At 38.7% G+C, this 10,071-nt stretch overlaps 2 protein-coding genes across 2 annotated transcripts; one reads left to right on the top strand and one right to left on the bottom strand.

Moving 5' to 3' along the window:
- The first annotated feature begins 4,545 nt into the window (after nucleotides 1–4,545).
- On the top strand, nucleotides 4,546–6,322 carry LOC131683948 (E3 ubiquitin-protein ligase RNF220). The gene is made up of 2 exons (XM_058966365.1): nucleotides 4,546–5,116; nucleotides 5,177–6,322. The coding sequence occupies exons 1-2, from the start codon at nucleotides 4,730–4,732 to the stop codon at nucleotides 5,969–5,971; spliced, it is 1,182 nt and encodes a 393-aa protein (XP_058822348.1). The 5' UTR covers nucleotides 4,546–4,729; the 3' UTR covers nucleotides 5,972–6,322.
- Nucleotides 6,323–7,476: 1,154 nt separating this feature from the next.
- On the bottom strand, nucleotides 7,477–10,061 carry LOC131683946 (mitosis initiation protein fs(1)Ya). The gene is made up of 3 exons (XM_058966363.1): nucleotides 9,925–10,061; nucleotides 9,645–9,866; nucleotides 7,477–9,530 (listed from the first exon to the last, which is right to left on the bottom strand). Exons 1-3 carry the CDS (start codon nucleotides 9,940–9,942, stop codon nucleotides 7,653–7,655), a joined length of 2,118 nt encoding a protein of 705 aa, XP_058822346.1. The 5' UTR covers nucleotides 9,943–10,061; the 3' UTR covers nucleotides 7,477–7,652.
- Nucleotides 10,062–10,071: the final 10 nt, after the last annotated feature.

The following is a 10,071-nucleotide window of genomic DNA, read 5'->3' as shown; positions in this document are numbered from 1 at the left end:
TACCGGACCAACGTGCCTGAAGTTTGTATGGGATTTTTCGACAATTTACATGAAAAAAATCCACTATCTCGCATTTTCACCACTAGGTGGCACTGTATACATCGTATTATCACTTTAAGTAAAAATAAGAAAGATAATTTAACCGTCTACAACTTTGTCGAAGACTGCTAGTCAATCCGGCTATGCTAAAAGAAGTTATTAAACTTTTAACGAAGTGATGTCTGAGTTAGTTTTGCATAGGGCCTCCCGTATAAATAAATACCATTGCAGATATCTTTGGAACCATTTCCAAACCTTTCATATAATACTCACCATATTGGGAATACTACTGATATATTCCACCATTATAATTCAACTATTATACTACCATACTATTTTAGTTACCATTTCCAATACCTTCCGTGTATCCTATATTAGAGATTTGTATATTACATTGTACTTTTACGTAGAAGGTTAATATTGCTCTGGTGGTCTTTGTTATATGAATATCTGTTTACGCTTCTACAAAAATCTGTAGCTTAACATGATCAAAATTTCTCGTCTTGCAATATTACGGCGATAGCTCAGTTGGATAAAGCGACAGTCCACTTTAGTATAAACGAAACTCCCTTCAGAAAACGGCGCGTAACAAAATAATCTTAATCAATCGATAGAATTGAAATGTGGAGGGAATGAAACATTTTTTTCTCCACCAATATTTTATGCATCGCTAGATCTAAAATATGCATGTTACCATTATCTGTATAGTTCTTGAATGGTATGCTGTCCAAATCTATATGGAAAACCGCATATTTTGGTATGGTGACTGTTCTTAACGACCCGTTGTTTGTATGATCGAGTATGGAAAAACGACACTGGTTATGTTCGATATTATACCAGGCAATGGTTAATCTATTGTTGAACGAACCATATTGAAAATGGTTTTTCAACGTTTGATTCAACGGTTGACATATGGTACACATTTATGCGGGCTAGCAGAGCATGGTTGTGTATCAGTGCTCGATTCCAACGAACTATACAATTTTGTGAAATAACGGTTAGATTTAGCTCAATAGTATGTTCAGAAGAATTTTAGTACATAATACGAGTTAAGGTTTTAGTTTCAGCTGTGACCGCGTAGAGGGCGCCAATACTAACTTTTCATAGAAGAGAGATAGAATATTGAGATGTTCGGAAGAATTATTGCAAAATTCCTGTTCTACAACTTTGTGGAATGCACCTAATTTCTATCTCTCTCCGTTGAAAAGTGCCCTCTATGCGGTAACATGTGGAACTAAAATTTTCTAACCAAAACATGACTCATATTATTTACTATAACTCTTCTGAACATACTATTGAGCTAAACCTAGCCATTATTTAACAAAAATGTTTAGTTCATGCGTATCAAGTACTGATACACAACCATGCACTGCTAGGCCCTATGCAAAACTGAGTCAGACATCACTTCGCTAAAAGTTTAATAACTTCTTTTAACAAAGCCGGATTGACTATCAGTCTTCGACAAGGTTGTAGATAATCAAATTGTCTTTCTTATTTTCACTGACAGTGGTAATACGATGCATACAGTGCCACCTAGTGGCGAACATGCGAGGTAGTGGGTTTTCTCCATGTAAATTGTTGAAAAATCGCACGATTTCAGGCACGTTGGACCGGTAGCTAGACTTGTCGGTTGTACGTCATTTCGCGGAATACCATTTCCCGGTATACCATATTCCGGAAAACCATATCCCAGAATGTACTATTTCCCGGAAAACCATTTCCCGGAATGTACCATTTCCCAGAAAACCATTTCTCGGAATGTACCATTTCCCGGAAAAACCAGTTTCCAGAATGTTCCATTTCCCGGAAAACCATTTCCCGGAATACCATTTCCCGGAAAATAAATTAAACCACGTACCTTGCCACCACTCATTTTGATTACACTTGCTACGCAGCAAATGTCAAACAAACTACGAAATTCTCTCTATTTTAGAACATAAAAAGTAGTTTGGAATTTTATTGATTTTAAATGTAAGTTAGAATAACATATCAACAATGCTTCAGATATATTTATTTTGGGATTTTTATGGAGCATCTAAAAAATCCGGTTTTTCTTTCTTATGCATGCATGCTTCCTTGTCGTTATGTTTGGCATGTTTTTGATTTATATGTACTTTCTATTTCTATGTAGTTTCACATTCTTTTAAGTACTCTTTCAAAATATTCTTGGTGTTTTATTGGATTTAAGTACTAGTGGTCCTAACATACCTTCCCCATAGAAAATTTGACAGTTCATAAATTTCACAGTCGACCGACGACAACGGGTGCTTCGAGGTCGACAGATTAATTAAACGACCAAGTTGGGTTTCGTCGGTGGACAATTTTCGTCACCGTATTAATCGCCATATTTAATCTGTGTGAATCTGGTTCCAGTTTTAAACTATCAACTAATCGATCGATTTAATTGGTTGAAATAGAGCGATTTCAACAGATTTCGTCTGTCATATTTAATCGGTTGTCGCGTCGGCTGACGTCCATGTTAAACCCCCATAAGAGTCGGAGCAACAATCGACCGATTAATTGGTGGCATAGTCGGCCGATTGTGCCGACGCAAACCGATTTAGTCGGTGGGAAAATCGGGAGGATTTTCTGTGGGGTTATAATTTTTTGAATTATAATTGTTATTCTATGAGCTTATTCGCCTTCTTTTGGAGATGAGCAAATCATGAAAAATATTTTTGAATTTGTCTTCTTTAAAATTTGAATACTTTTTTTGGAAATTAACAATTCATAACAATCTTCTTTGAGACTTTGCCTTTTTTAAGCATAGTCTGTTTTCTAGTACTTTATTGGTTTATGAGAGCTTGTTTTTTATTAATATGATCAGAGAGCAAAGATAAGGTGTCAAGCGAACCAAACAAAAACTTGGAATGCAGAAGAATGTCATCATGTTTTATTCCAGCACTTTCAATCAATATCTATAAAGCTTATCATATCTTGATTGTAAATTTTATTTGTCGCGGAATAATGTGAAATAAAGAATAGAGGAGAATAGGTTAGTTTAGTTTAAAAGTTGGTAGCTCTCTCTCGGTGTTCCATCTAAATATACGTAAATGGAATGACTCATACAAAAGGAAAAAATATTTCTTTTTCACGGATTCCTTGTTAAAATAATTTAACAAATCCAAGATTACTCTTCTGTAACGGCGAAAATGAAATCTTTTGATTTCGACGATAAATTTAATTCATTCCTCTGGAAGACCATTCACGAAAAAAGTGGTTAATTGTAAACGCTCGTGATAATTAAAGTTTTTAGAAACCAGAATTCTCTATATGTAACCAGGCCACGTGTATGCAGGTCCACAAACATCTTGGAAGGTAAAAAACACATGATTCGTTGGACTGTTTCTATAAACTCGGCTCAAAATCTCTAGTGGATTGTTCATGATATTGCCTTCTATAAAATGATAAGATTTTGAATGCTATAGAATACCATATATGTAAGTCAACATAGCTCTGGATTTGTTCTTAAAGTTCAAATTACATGTTTACTTTAGATTTCAATAGTATAAATAATTACCGAGAAAAAGTACATTCCGGGTAATGCTATTCCGGGAAATGGTACATTCCGGGAAATAGTATTCCGGGAAATGGTACATTCCGGGAAATGATATTCTGGGAGATGGTACATTCCGGGAAATGGTTTTCCGGGAAATGGTACATTCCGGGAAATGGTTTTCTGGGAAATGACATTCCGGAAAATGGTTTTCCGGGAAATGGTAAACCGGGAATCGACGTACAATCAGACTTGTCCGATTTGCTGGTCATTCTAATGACACACATAACTTATATGTGCGAATTGTTATACAATCAGGTTTTAGGTGCCTTATAGTTATGAAATGTGAATTAATATTTCTTGTAAATACACACATTGGATATATGTGCCAGCAAATAGTGTCTATCTGCCTTCGCTAATTGCAAAAATCTATGTGTGAAATCAATAGGCATACCGTTTATATTTTTGAGTGTACACATCGCGAATACACATTGCAACTGTGTTGGTGTCCTAGGCGTCAAATAAGTCAATGCACAAAAACAGCGTAGTATTTCAAAAGGGACCAAAACATTTATCTGCAAAAATTGTTTAAAATACAATTTTGTAAATTCACTTATATTAAATCTATATCACACATGATTTTTGTCAATTTGTAGCAACACATAAAAAAATATCTGTCACACATAAACCGAAAACCGGTTTTCGGCTAATTGGCCACCAGCAGCCCGAAAACTGGTTTTCAGCGAAAACCGCTTTTCATCCAATAAAGAAATTGGCCGTAAAAGTTTGCCACATAGAATTTTGTTTCATAGAAGATTTCACATCAAATGTATGTAGGTATGTGATTAAAACAGTTCATTTTTAGCACATTTTTGTGCTCATGCATATCATGTGTGGGGAATGCATAAAATATAAGTTTGGATTTTTAACAGTGCAGCTGCTGACAGCAAAACAAAATCAACGAAATGACACTGACAGGTGCACAAAAAATGGGTTGCCGTGTCTTCAATTATAATTTGGCGTCTCTAACAAAAATCACATAAGCGTTATATTTTTATATCAAAACAAAACATTTTTGAGTATCAATTCCCGATTTCTTCCATTTTTGGCGAAGAGCGGTGTAGAAATAAGCAAAAGTATCGGATGATAGTGTTCTCTGTATAAACATGCACCAGTAGCCCAATATAACCGCAAATGATGGATCACCAACCACCGATGGGGAGCTTGGAAGCCGTTGGGGGTTTCGCTCGGCAGCGGAAGCATAAAACCGACCCGCTTTGTTGTCCTATTTGTGGTGTCACAGTACGATCAAATGAAATTGACCAACATTTTGCACTGGAAGTGGATCGGTTAGATAAAATACTGAAACCAAAAAGGAACAATTCTAACGGTCCGTACAGCCTCACAGCCACTGATAGGGCTTCACCAGTGGCTGGCCCAAGTGGAGGTAATTATGCAATAAAATTATCGAACGGACATCACGATTCGGATGACAAGATTGAATCTTCCGCGACAGTGGGCCCGGATGAATGCTGGGGTACTTATCAGAAAATTAAAAACAATCGTCAAGCGAGATTGAAGGTTTGCTTTATTCGAATAAGTGTGGTGTTTCAGAACTGAGCTCTACTTTTTCTACTTTAGATGAAGTCCCGTAAACGAAAGCCGGAAGATAACGTTTGTCCGGTGTGTAACAAAACTGTTTCGGAAGAAATTGCAATTCACGTAGATGCCTGTCTCCAAAAGACTGAGGTTAATGGCAATAGTGTTTCAAACAGAGCAAATGATTCAGACGACGATGACGCCAGCATTGACGTTGAAGGTGAAACCTTTGAAGTGTACGAATGGGCTGGTCACACGAGAGTTCGAACCACCAGTCTTTTGCACCAAAGCGGATCGGTAGCAAATACCGCAGTTCGTGTTACGAATGCTGATGATACTGATGACGAGCTGAACGTAGATGGTGATGAGACGCAGATATACGGACCGCCACAGTATTCGGAGCGAGATGTTATCTACCCGATGGCAGAGCATCGATTCAAGGACTCGTATCTTCGCGGTTTAGTGATGGCTAATGAGCCGGTGACAGTAAAACGTCCCGAGACAGACAATCCTTGTGAAGGATCCAGCAGAAATGTTACCCCTCATTTCACGCAATCATCCAGTCAAGTCGCTTTAAGCCCCGAGCAGCGAAATAGCGAGAACACCGATCAGATAATAGAATCGCTCAAGTCTAAAATCCGGGAATATGAAGGTTACATCCAGAACAGACCGAAGTGTTTAATCTGTATGGATGATTTCAAAAAACCAGTTGTCTCCATCTGCTGCTGGCATGTATACTGTGAGGAGTGCTGGCTCCATACACTGGGAGCGAAAAAACTTTGCCCTCAGTGCAGCATGATAACATCGCCTACAGATTTGCGCCGCATCTATCTGTGAGGTGAGTGAGGCCGAAACGTTTGGATAAGAGACATGATTACAGGTTTATTTCCTGAACCATTGACACTGCAGTACGACTGCGTAACTGATGCTACGTGAGAAAAATGTCGTTCACAGCATAACTGATACAAAGACAATAATCGATGAGGCGTGGAAAACTGAATAACAAATGGTATACAATGATAACAATGTTTCCCTTAATGATATATTTTAACAACATTCCATATGCCGATGAAAAGATATTAGCTCTAAGTTTCACTGTCTTTTATATACCGCAAATTATCCAGTTTGGAACTATTTTACGTTTAAATGAAATAAACCATTTTAAGCATTTATCTTGCTTAGATTTTACACTAGCTATTCCTCCACGTTTATACTAGGTCCACCAGGTTGTTTTGAGCTTGAAGGAAAGACAAATATCAAATCATGCCCTACTATGTCCAATTCGTACTTTTTCGTTTACATCATTCATTCAAACAGACGAGCTGCTCAATCATTTTCCATTCATTTTCGATTTCATTTACCCTGTGAATATCTCTGTACTGGGATATTGACTAGGTTTTTCAAGTAAAACTACTCTAAACATATTTCTTACTGTTCACGTAAGCTTGAAAAAGCAAAATATGTAAACATTTAACCTATAGTGGCCTCTAAAGAGCAGATGACAGCTTTGGTTGGTGAATGAAAAAGCATCAATTTGAAATGATTATGAAAGCTCGCTAACTTGAAAGTGAATGATTAAGGGAGGCTTTGAATTTGAATCTTGGTTGGGTTTGATTGAACTGAAACTTGGCATTTGAAAATGAAAATTTGCACTGCCTAGGATGTGGTTTGACGATTGGGTGTTCGAAAGTGATAATCGAATCGGATTGATGATCGTTGTAATCCAGAAAAAATTGAGATTTTTGGTGACAAAAAACGTTGATACAGAAAGTGTTAATCTATTCCGTCAATTTCCATATGATAATGCAATATTTTCCAAAGTTATTATTGTTACAATTACATGTTAAATAATTTTTATTGGCGGAAATATGGATTTTGGCTTCATAGGGCTGGGAAAAATTAAAAAATCGAGAAAAAATAAGACTCCCGTCATGACGTCATGAAATTGTGAAAAAGGACTGCAAATTTTTTTAACGATCGGTCTAGTAGATTTTGGGTTATGTACACCGCAAAAAAAGTTTTCGAAGAAACGCCTCCGGAGATTCACTGTCACTCGTTCAATTTTCAGCATTTTTCAATGAAATTTTGAGAAAATATTGTTCATTTGTGGCATTATTATATGAAATTTGGACGAATATCTTAACACTCCATAGCGCCACAGCGATTTTTAAAAAATTCTTTCGTTTTTACCGAATTAATCTTACGGATTTGGTTCGCCTACGTTTTTGTTCTCATGCCTGGCCCAAATTCTATTTTCATTCAACATAATTCATCAAAAGCTACAACATTAAAACTTGCTAGAGGACATATAACGCGATAGAGTCTTCATTATTAATAATTTATTACATTTATGGCACTGTTACATTTACCTTATAGCAAGAGGAATATGCAATTACAAACTTTTTTTTCCATTCAGTATAACTTATTAAAAACTCAGAAAAAGTAGTATTAGGAACGAGTACACACACAAGAAACCGAACCCACTAGTCGAATCAACTATCTACTTGTGCAATTCTCGTCAAATATCACTAGCACTACCGCTCCGGCTGCTGTTGCGTCTCATACGTTCGATAGGTTGTCTTCCTTGAATTCGCTTTCTTTTGGCCAGAGGACTTGAACTCAGCATCACAGCAGCAGTGTTCCCGAAAAACTCGTACGGCCTAGTGTACATGGAAGCCGTCCGTCGGCGTTTGAGACCTCCCAGGTTATCATGCACCGAGGACTCGTCGGAACCGGATGAAGACGGATTCTGCTGTCGGGCAGGAAAACGATTTTTCAGGAAACCAGCGAAGGAAGCAGCCTTTTTTATTATAGTCGATGAAAGTTTTCTCTCACTCTCAGAACCGCTGGAAGAAGTGGGTGCCGGTCCGGCGAGTTCTTCTTGGATATCTCCTCGAGTTGCGAGTCGAATAACGTTTGAAACGATAGTCCACAGTTTACCGCTGCTGGCAGCTGGTGATATTAGTTTTAGCTGCTGTTGACAAGATTTTGTTTTTGGCGACGAAATGAACACCTCATCCGAACCAGAAGCGTCACTGTTATCATCCGTTAGAATGGAATCAAAGCGCGAATCTCCTATAACTGAGCAGCTAAAACTTCTAGGAGGTAAAGCACATGGCGTACCCCACACATCCCCATCTTCATCGGCAGCTTCGTCTTCGCCTAGCCGAGTCATCTCTGGCGAGGCAAAAGTAATAATTTTCTTTAACATTCCTCCAGTTATTTTAGGCGTGTCATGATAGCTAAGAGCCAGTTTAGGATTTGCCTTCTGCCTGATGACTAAACTTTCATCGTCAATTCTTTGATTGTCACGGTTTTCTTGTTCCAAAATTTCGCTACTAGTCTGAGAATTCAAACTCTGATGGGTGTCGCAATACTCGGAACTAGGATCACCCATTGTAGAATCTTCACTGTGCGACTTTGGAAGACAAACCAGTTTTGCCGTCCTGTGAAACGAGGACGATTCGCTGGATGCTCTTTTCAGTGCTGGCGTCGTCCGTAGATCCAATGCAATACGGGAAGGAGAACCAGTAGTGCTATTTAGTCCACTACTAGCGGTAGAGTTGAAGCTCATCTTGCGTTGAGTTCCTGGGGCGAGCATCTTGGAATAATATCCATGCTGGGCAATTGCTCGTTGAATACTTTTCGACATGACCTGTCTAAGGGGGGTGGCGGCAACCCGGGATCGATTTCGACTGATCGCGCGTACCTTGTGAATTTCGTAGGAAGTCTGTGGAGGTGGCGTCGGATCATCAGTCTTATCAGAATCACTACCACTATTGCTGTTACGTATACTGGACATATGTCCCATTGCACTAGTGTAAGACTCATTCGTTATTTTCATGTAGGGCAGACATCCATGCATCATCGGAGTCGAAGTAGTTCGAACTAGCTTTTTGTTCGAACTGGGTGGGGCATGGAATCCCTCCTCGGATGCATTTACAGCTGAAATGTTACTAGTTGTACACAGCAAACTATCAAAACTCTGGCGGCTCTTTCTCATCCAGCGTAGGTTGATCATCGAGAGGGGCGTATTTTTTGCTTTGCTCAGTTCTCCAATTTCCTCGTTTGGGTCAGTACCGGTGTTTAGTTCTTCGGATATCCGGGGAGGCTTCAGCGTCAAGGTACGGCCTTTAACCTTAATTACTGTCTGTGGTAACAGTTGATCTTTTTGCATGTTAGAATGTTCCGATGAAACGGTACTGCAATTTTCATCAATATTTTCTTTGTTGTCCAGTTCAAGCTCAGGATGGACGACCACGACTCCCTCCATAATTGTTGGTATGTTAATATTGCTACGTTCCAAATAACAAGCGGTGTCGACTATTTCGTAGCCGTTCTCATTTGCGGTGAAACATCGAGCTATGGACTCGAAATCGGCAGCAGTGTGGAAGACCTACAATGGAAGGAAAAAAAATAAATACATCTACATATCCATTTAGCGATCAGTGCTGCAACTACAGAAAATAACCTCAAAAATCCCACCATACTAAACTATAGCACAATTTACCTTAGTACACCGGTTGCAACGCAAAGGCAGGTGTTCTTTCAAGATGTGCCCTACCAACAGATTAGTCGGAGTAATTTTGGTATCAATTCGCAACGGAAACGGTTTATCGTTGCAGATGTAACAAATCTGCCGAATGGCTTTCATCTCCTTGTGATTGTTATCCTCATGTTTCTGTCGGCACTTTGCACAGCAGAACACTTGCGAGCAGGTTTGGCATTGTACCTATAAACAACGTGAAACAGATTAATGCTACAACATACGAAACAAGTGCAGGTATTACCTCTCTAGGAATTTTCATGGCTTCTAATCTCTTGTGATCATGTAGGCCTGAACCGTAACCGTGTATCTAACTAGCGATCGAGAGTGTGATCAGTGTTTCATACGGGACCGCTATTGTTTCACAGCCGTGCTGCCAGAATTCGTACCA

The sequence above is a fragment of the Topomyia yanbarensis genome, chromosome 2 (genome assembly GCF_030247195.1).
Source record: "Topomyia yanbarensis strain Yona2022 chromosome 2, ASM3024719v1, whole genome shotgun sequence".
NCBI classification, from domain to species: domain Eukaryota; kingdom Metazoa; phylum Arthropoda; class Insecta; order Diptera; family Culicidae; genus Topomyia; species Topomyia yanbarensis.
The sequence above is the reverse complement of the archived record's forward strand: the minus strand, read 5'-3'. Positions and strand labels throughout refer to the sequence as shown.